Source organism: Branchiostoma belcheri, unplaced genomic scaffold, assembly GCF_001625305.1.
Source record: "Branchiostoma belcheri isolate BF01 breed outbred unplaced genomic scaffold, Haploidv18h27 scaffold212, whole genome shotgun sequence".
NCBI classification, from domain to species: Eukaryota; Metazoa; Chordata; class Leptocardii; order Amphioxiformes; family Branchiostomatidae; genus Branchiostoma; species Branchiostoma belcheri.
In genome coordinates, this window is record NW_017803625.1 from 64951 (window position 1) to 80074 (window position 15124).

General features: G+C 42.9%; 3 protein-coding genes across 3 annotated transcripts; 1 reads left to right on the forward strand and 2 right to left on the reverse strand.

Moving 5' to 3' along the window:
- The first annotated feature begins 13 nt into the window (after positions 1–13).
- LOC109469949 (ankyrin repeat and SOCS box protein 13-like) lies at positions 14–5077 on the forward strand. The gene is made up of 4 exons (XM_019768714.1): positions 14–135; positions 1037–1183; positions 2477–3226; positions 3953–5077. The coding sequence occupies exons 3-4, from the start codon at positions 2721–2723 to the stop codon at positions 4488–4490; spliced, it is 1044 nt and encodes a 347-aa protein (XP_019624273.1). The 5' UTR covers positions 14–135; positions 1037–1183; positions 2477–2720; the 3' UTR covers positions 4491–5077.
- Positions 5078–8277: 3200 nt separating this feature from the next.
- LOC109469950 (epididymal secretory protein E1-like) lies at positions 8278–10990 on the reverse strand. The gene is made up of 4 exons (XM_019768715.1): positions 10674–10990; positions 10291–10401; positions 9871–10046; positions 8278–8892 (listed from the first exon to the last, which is right to left on the reverse strand). The coding sequence occupies exons 1-4, from the start codon at positions 10750–10752 to the stop codon at positions 8809–8811; spliced, it is 450 nt and encodes a 149-aa protein (XP_019624274.1). The 5' UTR covers positions 10753–10990; the 3' UTR covers positions 8278–8808.
- A 1313-nt stretch (positions 10991–12303) lies between these two features.
- LOC109469933 (epididymal secretory protein E1-like) lies at positions 12304–14799 on the reverse strand. Its single transcript, XM_019768693.1, has 4 exons — positions 14690–14799; positions 14315–14422; positions 13815–13990; positions 12304–12312 (listed from the first exon to the last, which is right to left on the reverse strand). Exons 1-4 carry the CDS (start codon positions 14766–14768, stop codon positions 12304–12306), a joined length of 372 nt encoding a protein of 123 aa, XP_019624252.1. The 5' UTR covers positions 14769–14799.
- Positions 14800–15124: the final 325 nt, after the last annotated feature.

Here is a 15124-nt window from a genome sequence, read left to right on the forward strand (position 1 = left end):
ACCACAGCCCATCAGCTAGCGCGGGGAGTTACGTCAGAAAGCCCGCGCGCCGCCCGCTGGAGCCGTACGTGAGCCAGTGGGGAGCGGCCTCAGCACGGATTCAGACTGCAGCGATCTGGAGACCACCATTAACGGGTGAGTGGCTGCCGCGGCGGCGGTAAGCAACGTTTGACGTCACCGCAAACACGTGCCGGCGGCCAGCTGCCGTCTGTAGCTCCGCCCACCTCCGTCAGAACGCACGCATGCAAATATCTGACGCACATACGGCCGCTCTCTCATTGGCTGAATCGATAATTGCTATCCTCTCATTGGTTGAAATGATAAATGTGTTATTATGGACAGTCAAAGGGTCTATTGCTGCCATAATATCCTGATACAATTAACGTCAGATGTTGCCTGAGGACATTGGCGTCAGTTTGTAATTAGGATTGCAGGAAAAATAGTACTCTAGCCGGTAGTCCTCCTATTCAGCCTATTTGACCAATTTCTACAAGGGTATCACATTGGTTGGTTGGGTATCGGATACGTTACCCTATGAATGAAAAACAAGCAGATGTCAGGAGGGAAAGGCTACATTACACCGAACGACATGTTACACCTAACGTTTGAACATATACCTCTAAACATTGTTTAAAGCTACCTATCTAATGACAATGTCCCTACTGTACTTGGTGACAGTGAGTTCCACTCTACGATAGTAAAGAATGAGTTTTTGAACACTTCAATCCTTGGTTGATAACTGTGGTACTTGAAGGCATTTTCTTGTACATTATTTTGTACATCATGCATAGTCTGGATATTTTTCGTCTGTCTTCCAGTGTCCACTTTGCATTTCTGTTACACTAGCATCCATTTTATAATTGTTTGTGCAGAATATTTCAGCTTGATTCTGTACCCTTTCCAGTTTATCTTTGACCTTCTTTGTATATGGATCCCATACTGTCGCGGCATAGTCTAGGTTACTCGATAAGAACAGATAGAAGACATCAACAACTCTCTGATATTGATAAAGTTTCCATCACCCCTTCCCTTGCAGTGTTAATAACCCGCTGCACGTGGCATGTACGCTGAACGACATCAAACAACTGGCATGGGTACTGGAGGTGGAGGCCTACAACCTGAGCGAGTGCGACAGCAACGGAGAGACACCGCTGTACATAGCATGCAAGAAGAGCCACCATAGGTATAGATAATTACACTTTGCTCTGACTGTGCATTTTACGTTGCATGGCATCCACACACATATAATACGTAGATGTAAACTTAGGTCTAATCTGGATACATTGTATACGTTTTGTTTTGTTTTGTTTTGTTTTGTCAGATAATTCACTGCACGAAACGTTGAATTTGCTGAATTAATTGTCGATTGGAGCTAATCATGAGTTTCGGTATTTTTTCTAATAACAAAGCGATCTTTTGTATATTTACGTATTTTTGCATTGTGGGAATTAACATCGCGTCTTGAAATCTGTTATATTTGATTTTTAAGAAATGTGAATAGCTTATAACATCATATATTTGTTATGAAATAAAGACTAAGCTTCCTCTCCAATACTGCAATGAATTGGGACTTACCCCAAATTTTCGACTGACTCCTTCAACCTTGTTTACGGAATGGACCCGCGTACTCTTGGAACATGACGTCAGCAAAATCCAGTTCATTCCAGTGTTGGAGAGAAATTGTTTATTATGGGTTCACCACACCACGAAGTGGTGTGGTGAAACCATATTGCTTTTTCTGATGTTTCTTCTCCTTCTCCTCCTCCTGCCATATCTTTAAATGGATTCAGCTCCTTCATTTTAGGGCCTAAGGTCCTGAAATTTGGTATGGAGGTACAGTGGGCAAATACCCCTAGGCGTTTTTTAAATTATTGTGATACAGGCTTTTAGAATGGTTTTATTTGAGTTTTTTGGCTGTGTTATAGCAAATGTATTACTGTGTTAGTCTGCCTTGTTTACCACGTTTGGGCATGAGTCATCAGAATGGAATGCAGGGCATCAACCAATAGGCATGCAGCTTTCCTCTATACTTCTTGCTGATTGGCTGTTGGGATTTAACTTGATTAACACCTGCACAGAAGCATTTCCATACTGACAGTATGTCTGTATTCAAGTGTTTTGGTAGGTATTTCAAGCTTTCCTGCTCCAGCATTGGAATGCCGGGCATGGACGTTTTTTTATTTTATTTTGAAAATCAACAGTTTGCATTATGCAATTAAAAATCCTAACCAATAAAGTATGGAATAGCTATCCAACTGTTGTTTTAGTTGTATTTTACTTCATATTATAGTTATATCAATGTAAATCATTGTTTTCCCTTGTGTTTCCCATTCTTTCCCTGCCATGTCGTAAAATGTGGTGAACCCATCGCTGTATTTGCTCCAAAGCAAATATTGGCCTTTCTAGTTTCATAATGACTTGTACCAACACAGATGAACTTTCATGCTATATCATACGTTTGTGTCATTGCGTACAGATGCGTGGAACTCCTGCTGCAGCACAAGACCAGCATCGCCTGCAGCAGGCGAGTCTCACGCAACAACAGTAAACTGGAGCTGCACAAAGCCGTGGAGAACAACGACCTGGTCTGCTTGGAGCTGCTGCTCAAGTACCGGGCCTTCGTGGACGCCATCAACATCAGCTGCGTGAAGGGGGTAGCGGGGAACCCGTACGTGCCCTGCGGCGGAGAGTTCGAGTTCTCCCGCACGTACCTGTACGGGATGACGCCGCTGCAGATGGCGTGCGCGCAGGGCAACTACGACTGCGCCAGGCTCCTGCTGCGCTACGGCGCCGACGAGAACTCGAAGATTTCCCGGAAGTTTTGGAGCGGGTCCAGCCCGTTCGGGGTAGTGCTGGACGCCTACCCGCCGTCACCGCTGCAGTTGGCCTGCGTGTACGGACACCACCACATCGTGGCGCTGCTGCTGGAGTATCAGGCCTGCCCAAACTTAGCCGAGCCGGAGGAGAAAATGCAGGACTACATCACCCTGATCCAGCGGAGGAAGTTCATCTGCATGACGCCGCCTCTCCATCTGGCCTGCAAGTTTGGGCATCTGAAGTGCGCCCACCTTCTCATCGAGTACGGAGCCCTGGTCAACCTGGGCAGCCCCAACCCCGAGCACTTCCCGGCAGGCTGCATGTGCACCTCCCGGCAGAACATCGAGACTCTGGAGAAGATCAGGAGCACCATGTCCGGGGGAGCGCCGGACGAACTGGAGTTTCACAGGTGAGGAGTAGTGTGTAACGTTTGTAATCACCTCCGGGAAAGGAGATATCCTTCCGCGGGAAGGTATTGTTTTTGGTCATGTTCGTGTGTTCGCAGCTCTAACGGATTTCCTTGATTTTCGGTAAATGATTAGTTACTGGAGACGGGGAAGAGGGGTTAAGCCTGTATTGAACCTAGAATATGCCGCGACAGTATGGGATCCATATACAAAGAAAGACAAAGATAAACTGGAAAGGGTACAGAATCAAGCTGCAAGATTCTGTATGAACAACTATGAAAGAGGTGCTAGTGTCACAGAAATGAAAAGTAACCCACAGTGGGTGTCACTGGAAGACAGAAGAAAAATGTTCAGACTATGCATGATGTACAAAATGACTAATAAACTGATGGACGTCCCAATTACTAAGTATCTAATACCAGCCGAGAAGAGAACAAGAAATAGCCATGCCTTAAAGTACGTATACCAGAGTTATCAACCAAGGATTGAGGTGTCTGATTGAGATTACTACTGATGTCTGAAATTGGTAGCAGTCGTTGTGAACATTATGCATTACATATATTTCCCGGAGGTTTAGAATCTCAGATTTCTTGTCAAACGATGAAATCATCAGTTCTATTGGAGTTTTTGAGATGTATGGTATGTTGTTATTTTCGCACTCAACAAAAGGTGCAACATTGAAGTTGAACAAAAATATTCAGTTTTGTATCCTCTTCATTTCGACACAGGATGTGGATGCAGCGCCCCCTGGACGATCGACCATGCAAGACACCCCTGTTCTACGCGTGTGAAAGTGGCAACATCGAATGCGCCAAGCTGTTGCTGAGGCAAGGGGCCGTGGTGGACGTGGACTGCGTGGCATGTACCCCCTTGTTCATAGCGTGCATGCGGGGACACATCAACTGCGTGAAGCTGTTAATCGCGCACGGCGCTAACGTGAACTTCATCGCGCGGTACCACTGCTCCTGCGGGCCCTGCAACATCAGGAGGCCCAACAACACACAGACGTTCTGCCACGGGCCGCTGACTCTCGCCATGCACGCACAGAACATAGAGCTGGCTAAAGTGCTGCTGGCGGCGGGCGCTCTCACCAACAACCCTGACGAGGACCGCTGGCCGCTGGAAGAGGCGTGCGCGTGGTGTTTCTCGGACGGAGTCGAGCTGCTGCTGAACGAGGGCGCCGCTCCAGACAGCTGCCGCCCGTACGACGTCACCTCCACGCCGATGAGCGTCCTGTGCACGCGGCCTGCAGTACTGCAGCAGTAAGAAAGGCGCCAACGTGGACGACTTCAAAAGGTGCGTCCAACTCCTCCTGCACCACGCGCTCCCAATCCGCGGTCCCAGCAGGTCCACCTTGCGGTCCTGTTTGGAACTGCAGCTCCAGTGGCAACTGGAGAGCAATCGCGCCATGAAGAAAGACATCCTGGAGCTGTGCCAGGCGCCCACGTCTCTCCGAACACTGTGCCGTATGGTCATCCGTGGTTGCGTCGCCAAAAACTGTAAACTGTCCCTGGGCGTTCGGGCCCTCAACCTCCCGCGAGCTGTGGAAACTTTCCTCATGAACTCGCTACAAGAGAGAATTTACTAGACGAGGTTAATTTACATGTACATCTCGTATATACAGCCGTTGCCATTTGAAATTTAACGGTCGATCCCATATCGCAGAAAGACAAGCTGTGACAAAGTGTGTTGTTCAGGTTTGAGAATCAGGCTTTTTACGATTAGGCTTTTTGACCCGGTTTTGAACCCGAGCTTATGTCTTTTTTACTATCAATATCTTTGCTTTTTTTCCACCATACATGTCGTGCAGTTGCTATTGAAATGTTTCAAATGCTTTTGCCCCTCAAAACCATTCAGCGATAAGGCATGGACCGTACGCGTTTCAAATGGCAACGACCGTTTACGCGATGGAAACACGCCATGGAGAGTATACGCTTTTGTTGTGCAATGTCAGTTGTGGTTTTCTGCATTATATAGTGCTGTGCACTTTTAGGATTGTGTAGAAAGTCAGAGTTTCCTTTATGAGTAAAAAAATTACACTACTTTTCTCCAGTGTTCACTTAGAAATATTCCTTGTCCTATATTCTTGACTTACTCGGACAATGATACATTCAGATACTTTTATTCCTATAATACCTTGTCTATTTTACGTGAATGAACTATTCTTGGATGTTATTTATACATAAAAGAGTATCCTAAGTCGTTTGAAATTAATACAGTATTAAAGACTAAAATATCCAGCTACAACTCCACTTTGCTGGTAGGTTTGTTGTCATCATAATGATCACTTCGGAAACACAAAGTTTGTTGTTTTGCGACATGTCAATGTGTGCATCGGAGATACATTATACATATTTATAAAGATGTACACAATTGCACATATGTGCAGTGACATACAGAATAGCAGAACCAGTGTTTTTGAACTAGTGTGCAAGGAGGATCGCTACAATATTCTGTAAACTAAACTAAACGTTATGTATGGCCTCCTTGGTTCAGTATTGGCTATTGCACATCCTGTATAGCCTGTTTCACTTCTAATAGGTTGCAATTCTTCATGCTAGTCCGTAGTGAATCACCAGACAGTGGTAAGGACATCAAGAGCCCCCTGTCTGAAGTAAATATAACGACAACCACCAGATGAGTGATGTATGTAACGTTACATTCATCGCAAAGTACTACCGATGCCTTTGGTTCACATTTCTTAATCTCCAAGCAGACATTTTGCTGGCTATAACTAGGCGGTATCAAAAGACAGTACGTTATTGAGGCTGGAAAAAAAAGGTACAAAAAGACCGATAAAAACGTCTAAAAACACGTCAAAAATAAGCCAAAGCCTTAACCTCTGCTTGGAGAGTACACATTTCCTTCCTGCCATATGCAAAGAGCGACGAACACCTGTGTAAATTATATTTCTCACAACCTTCCAAATACGTGATGTTTCCCCACAGGTGTATTCAGTGACAAAAGTAACAGTAGCTTCATATATAACGTTTCGTATGTGCACAGTATGTGTTCATGTTCAATTAGGTAAAGGTGCTTATTTTAGTACAGAGTATACAGTATTTTTGCCGTTCTGACACTTACCAATGTACATATTGTTGTTGGCACTGTTTACGACTTGAGACAAACCTATAGGTACTGTTGTATTGAGAAACATGCTTTATCAAGAACTAAAACTTGTGTTATATTAGTAGCTGTTTTAGAACAATGCTCAGGCACGCACTGCTCTGGATGGTCCACGCGTATCCAGAACCGTGCCTAGGGCAAACCTACGTTCTTGGATACGCGGAGACTATCCAGAACCGTGCCTGATCCTAACCCCAACCCATTCAGGCATAGAACTAGGAAGGCACGGTTCTAGCAATATGATAGCAGATGCACTGACCAGCAGCTTCCAAATAACCAGAACATCCCCAACTTTGTATTATTTGATACCTTAGGAGTTTTGTCAGCTATTAACTACAGCGACGTCTATTTGATGAGTTTGAAATGGAGGCACCTAAGGCACCCAAAGCGATTTCACGGCAGTAAAACTGGATATTTTCAAAGTCATGATCAATTTGCTGATTACTTTTTGGAAAAGTAAGTTGAACCAACCTTATGTCATATCATACTAGTCTACTGATATCTGTGAGGCAAAAATGTGATGTCGCTTTCAACAGAAAACGGTTACAGGTTCTAGCTACTTGGTAAAAAAATAGATCACTCTTCACGTAGTTTGTTTTGGAGCTATTTTAAACGCTTGAAGTATAAAATGATGACGAAAATGTGCTAAGAAATGGCAGTAAATGTAAATATCTGGCAGATTTTCTAATCGAGAATATTAATATCCTTTTTTGTTTTGCCACCCTGAATTTACATTGGATGCCTTTGAAACTAGCCGACATATGTCGGACATACAGGCTAGATTCTAAGTTTGTTTTATTTGAGCCGAGAGATCAAATAAGTAGTGATTATTACTTGGTGTATTTTTAGTATCATTGGAGCTATGATGACGACATTGTATGGCGTTCTTTATATTCGCACAAACAACGATGTTCTTCCCGTTTTGGTGAAGAGAGAACTTGAACTGGTAGCTTGTGTCAATCCTTTTGTGATGTGAATATTGTGAACGGGTAGCCTCTACCAGGCTTCAGAGGCGGTGGGAAAGAGTAGAAATTGGCCCAAATGGACAGATAACACATGCCAGGGGAGTTAGTCCGCTAAAGAGGTACAGTTTGCCTTCTGAGAGGCAAGTTCTATTCTCCACCAGACTCCATTGCAGGCTGAGTAAATAGTAGGCATCATAAAGTGTCCAGTTTGCCTGCACTGGACACTTTATGGCCGGCTAACTCCCCTGGCCAGCTATATTCTTTTTAGGCCGCAAGTTTCATCGCTAAATCACTTCGGCAGACCGTATCTTGTCCGCGCAAAACCCGGAATATATTTATTATGCATAGCACTTCAGCAGAACGGCTCGTTTAAGGTGGTATTTGCAGAAAAGATATCGTCTGCAACGGGCAGAATTGTGATGCAACGTTGACCAAACATCCAACGAGAAATTTTCCATTAATCTCTCGATGAACAGTTCTCACTGGAAAATGGGGCACCTTTGTGGTAGCACCAAATTCTGTAACGCTCACTGTTTAGAAACAAACAAGATTAAGCTGCGGGTCCCGGATATATCGCTGATTCCAGTACCTGCCCTGTGTACGGGTCCCTGAAATATATATCCGGGATTTGATCCGCGAAAACATGTTGTTATTGAATTTTTTCCCGCTAGACGTGGTCTCTTGGTGACAATCATCGCGGCACTTCATACGCTCAAATAGGTGGTTAGGGACCCTTATACTAGCCTCTACCAGGCACCGCGGATCGCTGGAAAAATAGTAGAAATTGGCCGAAATAAAGGAATAATATACCAGAGAAGACCCCCGGGTCGCGAAATGGATCTTCTATGGCCCAAAAAAATTTCCAGCGATCCGCGGTGCCTGGTAGAGGCTACCCTTATACATCAATGTACAAATCCGGGGGAATTTATCCCTCCTTCGACTAGGATTCTGCATGCAGAAAGTAATGACGTTGTTGGGTCCACTTGGGACATATTGGTCCCGATGTGACTTTTTACTTGCGTAGAATTCGAACGAGTTGGAGAACTTTTTTTTATTTGTCAACACATAGCAAAACAATAACAAGGACCGTGTGGCGCTGCACTCGAGTTATCAAAACTTATTTTATAAGCGCTACACACAGCAAAATACACAAGTTAACATACAGACATATGACATAACAGTGCGCCGAAGTCCCACCACCCCAAGACATTAAACAAGTGTCCATAGGCGACAGTTCTCAGTGAAGTTTTATATTTTGCAGATTGGGAACAGTATAGCAATGTCAAGAAAAGGAAACAAAAGTTAGACAAAAAATGATGCAAATTAGTAAAGAAGCTCCTGATGTTGTTTCAGAACAGGAGCTTCTGTAACAGCTTAAAGAATCATACATCATATTGGTGCATATCGCTGAATCATATTTAAGCTCAGACAATGGTGCATGCTATCAGTCTCCCCAATAGGAGACAGGGAAGTTGCCCTGTTTTATATTCTACTTAGTATATTTCGGCAGGGAACGCAGTGCAGACGATATTATCTCCCTTCCTATCCTTTAACTCCAACTTCACAACCAGTTTTATCTGGAAAAGACAAAACAAGAGAACGTATCAGTCGACTTTCTTGATTCTTGAATCAGTGGTGTAGAATTTTAACTGTACATTTCCTGCTGCAAGGACTAGGCCACGATTATGACTGTCGGCATTTTTCCACATCAACTGATTTTTTATTTATTAGGATTCACAATTCAGCTTGACATCTCAGATATTCTCCCTGTAGACCTTAACATAGAATACAAACAAAAACTGTCACACAATAACACAGGGTAACTAGAGTTCCACGATCTCGTACCTTCGCCAAATGATGTTACCCTTGGGCCATGACGAATGTTGACGATTCGCATTAATTATGCCAATTAGGCATTCCTTTGCATAAACACTACCTGCCAATGTTCTTCTTCTTCACAATTACACATGCCACACGTTTGAATAATCATATCATGGGAGGTAGCAGATTTATAGCATTTCCTCATTAATTATGCTAATTAGCTGCTGATTTGCATAACTATAATTTTAATATGTCAAGCATTCTTTAAGGTACTCACATACCAAAAATCATGATGATCCGTCAATCGGTTCTTGAGTTATCCTCCTTCGAATATTTTTCAACGAATGCTTCTGCAGTTCCAGAACAAGCCGCCAGGGGGCCCAAACTCATGTCACTTCTTCCGCAGCCAAAGAGCTACCTACCATTTAAATTTAGTGCCCCTACCATGTCCAGATCACGAGATATCAAAACCGGAAGTTCAGCTGCAGTACCACAACAAGCTGCCAGGGGGTCCAAAATCTAATCAGTTCGAGGTCTCATCAAGACCTACCGACCTACCAAATAGAAAGACAATCCATATTAGCCTTCTTGAGTTATCGTGTTCACACAGACACACAGACACACACAGACACACACACACAGACACACACACACACACACACACACACACACGAACGCCAACGAAAACATAACCTTCTTGGCAAAGGTAATAACACAGACAGTACGGTTGTTACCTTAGGGTAACCTGATTGGACAGGCACTGTGTTAGTGTATGTGTAAGGTGTGGATGAGTTGAGAGGACACTCCAGCCCTGAGTCCTGACAGCCATCAGGGTTGGGCAGTGGGAAGGGGAGGGGAACTCCTGCCACGATTGCGTGAACCACAGCGACGACAGAGTTCGCTACCTTCTCTAATGTAGGAAAGAAAACGCACAATTATTTTTATGAAAATAAATGAAAATACAATGTAGTTCCGACTTCAATAATGATACGTCTATACAATCAGGCAGAACATTTATTAGTCAACAAGAGAATGATTTTTAGTCAACTTGTGGACCTCAAGAAGCAAAATTTATACCAGATACTAGTAATTATGTGTTAATCTTTTATACATGAGAAATATAAGACATACCTGATGAGAAATATAAGACATACCTGTGGTAAACGTGACAGCAATGCTGGCATTTTCACCTCTGACCAGCACAGCGTATGTCACACCGGCGGGACAGGGAGTTACATCAACAGAATGGAGCTTTGCTGATGATCCTACAGAAATATAAACAACTTGATAGATTAACTCTGGTTAATTGCAAAGCAACCAGGACCCAGTACCCTTTAAAGAGCAGTTTGTTTACAAGACACAATTCATATACAAATGTATGATATCGATATCCCAAAAACAAGTTGTTTAAAGTCATCATGCACAAACTGTTTTGCAGATACTAGTACGTCTGTTTTTGTTTTTTTTTTTCAAAACTGCCCCCCCCCCATGTCACGTTCTGTAGTGTTAATTTCACAAACAACAACTTGATTCTCACCACAATCCAGGTATTGGGCAGGGTCCGCAACCGCCACAGATGCTACAAATGCGATAATGAACACCGCCCTGGTGACCATGGTACCTTGTTGTGATGCCAGGTTTTTAGCAATGCAAGTACAGTTTGAAAGTGATCCGTCCGCTCAGGCAACACAGTTCTTTGTGAAGGGAGAACACAGAAGGTCGCAGTACACTGTATCAATGGGCGACCCACGGGGTCAAGGGCGTGAATAAAGAAAATAGTTCGGCTAGAAACTCTTCTGTGAGAGGTACTCAGATGTTAAGTGTGTTGTGTAGTATAGAAACATGTAGGCTTTCAGACTGCATGATTTGGATTGTGAGAGATTTTCAGTTTGTGTAGATATGTGCCATGTAACTTTTAAACTGGCTTCCCGGTTGAGTCGGTTACTCTTATGGTAACGGAACACAGTTTTAGATTTCGACAGTTAAGGGCCCCAAAGTGACTCACTTCGAGACGGTAAATTTTGGTAGGGTGCACTAGAGAAACACGGCAAAAACTCACCTCACGTCATCTATCCATTGACCTAGTACTAATCTACAAGAAAACTGTAAAAGAAAGGTTATATTTCATTTGTATATTTTAACATTTTACTTTTATACGGCCACCTGCGAAGGTCAACGGAACTGCAGCTGGCTCACCCTGGAACGCAGTTGCGAAATGCGGCGCATTCATACACAGTCCAAATCATGCAGTCTAAAACCCGATCAATACATTTCTATGCCACACAGCGCAGTTTACTCGTGGCTACCTCTGCAACGCGGGCAAAATTGTGATGCAACGTTGACCAAACATCCAACGAGAAATCTCCATTCATCTCCCAATGAACAGTTCTCACTGGAAAATGCGGCATTTTTACCGCAAAATTTGGTAGCGCCAAATTCTGTAGCGTTCACAGTTTAGAACAAGAAAATTAAGCTGCGGGTCCCGGATATATCGGTGATCCCAGTACATCCCCTGTGTACGGGTCCGTGATATATCCGGGATTTGTTATTGAATTTTTTCCCGCTAGACGTGGTCTCTTGGTGCCAATCATCGCGGCACTTTATACGCTCAAATAAGTCGTTAGGGACCCTTATACATGCACATCAATGTACTACCAAATCCGGGAGAATTTATCCCTCCTTCGACTAGGATTCTGTAATGACGTTGTTGGGTTCACTTTGAACATTGGTCCCGATGGGATTGTTTACTTGCGTAGAAGGGGTTGGAGAACTTTTTTTATTCGTCAACACATAGGAAAACAATACAATAACAAGGACCGTGTGGCGCTGCACTCGAGTTTTTAAAACTAATTTTAACAGCGCCACACAACAAAATACACAAGTTAACATACATACATATGACATAACAGTGCGCCGAAGTCCCACCACCCCAAGACATTAAACAAGTGTCCATAGGCGACAGTTCTCAGTGAAGTTTTATATTTTGCAGATTGGAAACAGTATAGTGATGTAAACAGTGTTTTTGATCATATACTTTGACCTGTCCACTTGTTTGATTCTATGTTTTTTCTAGATTGTTCTCCCAAACTTAACAGATGGAAAAAGCAGCTTTCATATAAAGTCAGAAGATGGTCGGTGATAACAAGTAGCCCCTCTTGAGTAAGTGGTTATATTGTCTGAAGTAAACATGAAGCAAGAGTTAAAAAGCAATCCTTGGGCACAGGTATTTCTGCATGCTATCATAACGTATACACGTACTCTAAACAACAACATGTAGAGTTACGTTGATGAAGGTTAGACTCAGGAAGTTACTCAAGCAACTGGATATGATTTTGGAAATGGTCGTATGTTTCAGGTAACATCCACTACCTTTCGTCAGTGACAGTAAGAGTTTATAAGTAAGAACTATTGATTGATATCCAGATAAGTAAAGCCAAATTTTTGGAAGTTCAAAAGGAAACAAAAGTTAGACAATGATGATGCAAATTAGTAAAGAAGCTCCTGTTGTTTCAGAACAGGAGCTTCTGTAACTGCTTAAAGGATCATAAATCTAATTGGTGCATATCGCTGAATCATATTCAAGCCCAGACAATGGTGCATGCTATCAGTCTCCCCAATAGAAGACAGGGAAGTTGCCCTGTTTTATATTCTACTTAGTATATACGTCATTATCTTTTATTTCGGCAGGGAACTCAATGCAGAAGATAGTATGCCCCTCCCAACCCTTTAACTCCAACTTCACAACCAGTCTTACCTGGAAAAGACAAAACAAGAGTAGGTATCAGTCGACTTTCTTGATTCTTAAATCAGTGGTATAGAATTTTAACTGTACATTTCCTGCTGCAAGGACTAGGCCAAGATTATGACTGTTAGCATTTTTCCACATCAACTGATTTTTTATTTATTAGGATCCACAATTCAGCTTGACATCTCAGATATTCTCCCTGCGGACCTTAACATAGAATACATCAATACAAAACAAAAACTGTCACACAATAACACAGGGTAACTAGAGTTCCACGATCTCATACCTTCGCCAAATGATGTTACCCTTGGGCCATGACGAATGTTGACGATTCGCATTAATTATGCCAATTAGGCATTCCTTTGCATAAACACTATCTGCCAATGTTCTTCTTCTTCACAATTACACATGTTTGAATAATCATATCATGGGAGGTAGCAGATTTATAGCATTTCCTCATTAATTATGCTAATTAGCTGCTGATTTGCGTAACTATAATTTTATCAAGCATTCTTTAAGGTACTCACATACCAAAAATCATGATGATCCGTCAATCGGTTCTTGAGTTATCCCCCTTCGAATATTTTTCAACGAATGCTTCTGCAGTTCCAGAACAAGCCGCCAGGGGGCCCAAACTCATGTCACTTCTTCCGCAGCCAAAGAGCTACCTACTATTTAAATTTAGTGACTCTACCATGTCCAGATCACGAGATATCAAAACCGGAAGTTCAGCTGCAGTACCACAACAAGCTGCCAGGGGGTCCAAAATCTAATCAGTTCGAGGTCTCATCAAGACCTACCCACCTACCAAATAGAAAGACAATCCATCTTAGCCTTCTTGAGTTATCGTGTTCACACACACACACTCACACACACACACACACACACACACACACACGAACGCCAACGAAAACATAACAGTACGGTTGTTACCATAGGGTAACCTGATTTGACAGGCAGTATGGTAGTGTGTGTGTAAGTTGTGGATGAGTTGAGAGGACACTCCAGGCCAGAGTCCTGACAGCCATCAGGGTTGGGGAGTGGGAAGGGGAGGGGAACTCCTGCCACGATTGCGTGAACCACAGCGACGACAGAGTTCGCTACCTTCTCTAATGTAGGAAAGAAAACACACAATTATTTTTATGAAAATAAATGAAAATACAATGTAGTTCCGACTTCAATAATGATACGTCTATACAAACAGGCAGAACACTTTTTAGTCAACAACAGGATAATTTTTAGTCAACTTTTAAATTTGCTGTCAGTATGTTCATATGTTTATATGTTTTGAACCCTTGAAGATTAGTTATGGACTAAAGGGTATTGAAATAAACGAATAAACGAACGAAGTTGTGGACCTCAAGAAGCAAAATTTATACCAGATACTAGTAATTATGTCTTAATCTTTTATATATGAGAAAGATAAGACATACCTGTAGTAAACGTGACAGCAATGCTGGCATTTTCACCTCTGATCAGCCCACATGTCACACTGGCGGGACAGGGAGTTACATCAACAGAATGGAGCTTTGCTGATGATCCTACAGAAATATAAACAACTTGATAGATTAACTCTGGTTAATTGCAAAGCAACCAGGACCCAGTACCCTTTAAAGAGCAGTTTGTTTACAAGACACAATTCATATACAAATGTATGATATCGATATCCCCAAAACAAGTTGTTTAAACTCATCATGCACAAACTGTTTTGCAGATACTAGTACGTCTGGGTTTTTTTTTTCAAAACTGCCCCCCCCCCATGTCACGTTCTGTAGTGTTAATTTCACAAACAACAACTTGATTCTCACCACAATCCAGGTATTGGGCAGGGTCCGCAACTGCCACAGATGCTACAAATGCGATAATGAACACCGCCCTGGTGACCATGGTACCTTGTTGGGATGCCAGGTTTCAGCAATGCAAGTACAGTTTGAAAGTGATCCGTCCGCTCAGGCAACGCAGTTCTTTGTGAAGGGAGAACACAGAAGGTCGCAGTACACTGTATCAATGGGCGACCCACGGGGTCAAGGGCGTGAATAAAGAAAATAGTTCGGCTAGAAACTCTTCTGTGAGAGGTACTCAGATGTTAAGTGTGTTGTGTAGTATAGAAACATGTAGGCTTTCAGACTGCATGATTTGGATTGTGAGAGATTTTCAGTTTGTGTAGATATGTGCCATGTAACTTTTAAACTGGCTTCCCGGTTGAGTCGGTTACTCTTATGGTAACGGAACACAGTTTTAGA

Excerpts from the sequence above, each read along its gene's own strand:
- LOC109469949 (XM_019768714.1), top strand. The coding sequence starts at position 2,721 with ATGACGCCGCTGCAGATGGCGTGCGCGCAGGGCAACTACGACTGCGCC. Across the intron at positions 3,227-3,952 it reads GACGAACTGGAGTTTCACAG|GATGTGGATGCAGCGCCCCC; the intron begins GTGAGGAGTAGT and ends ATTTCGACACAG.
- LOC109469950 (XM_019768715.1), bottom strand. The coding sequence starts at position 10,752 with ATGGTCACCAGGGCGGTGTTCATTATCGCATTTGTAGCATCTGTGGCG. Across the intron at positions 10,402-10,673 it reads TGCCCAATACCTGGATTGTG|GATCATCAGCAAAGCTCCAT; the intron begins GTGAGAATCAAG and ends ATATTTCTGTAG. Across the intron at positions 8,893-9,870 it reads TCCAATCAGGTTACCCTAAG|ATAAAACTGGTTGTGAAGTT; the intron begins GTAACAACCGTA and ends TGTCTTTTCCAG.
- LOC109469933 (XM_019768693.1), bottom strand. The coding sequence starts at position 14,768 with ATGGTCACCAGGGCGGTGTTCATTATCGCATTTGTAGCATCTGTGGCA. Across the intron at positions 14,423-14,689 it reads TGCCCAATACCTGGATTGTG|GATCATCAGCAAAGCTCCAT; the intron begins GTGAGAATCAAG and ends ATATTTCTGTAG. Across the intron at positions 13,991-14,314 it reads TGCTGTCACGTTTACTACAG|AGAAGGTAGCGAACTCTGTC; the intron begins GTATGTCTTATC and ends TTCCTACATTAG.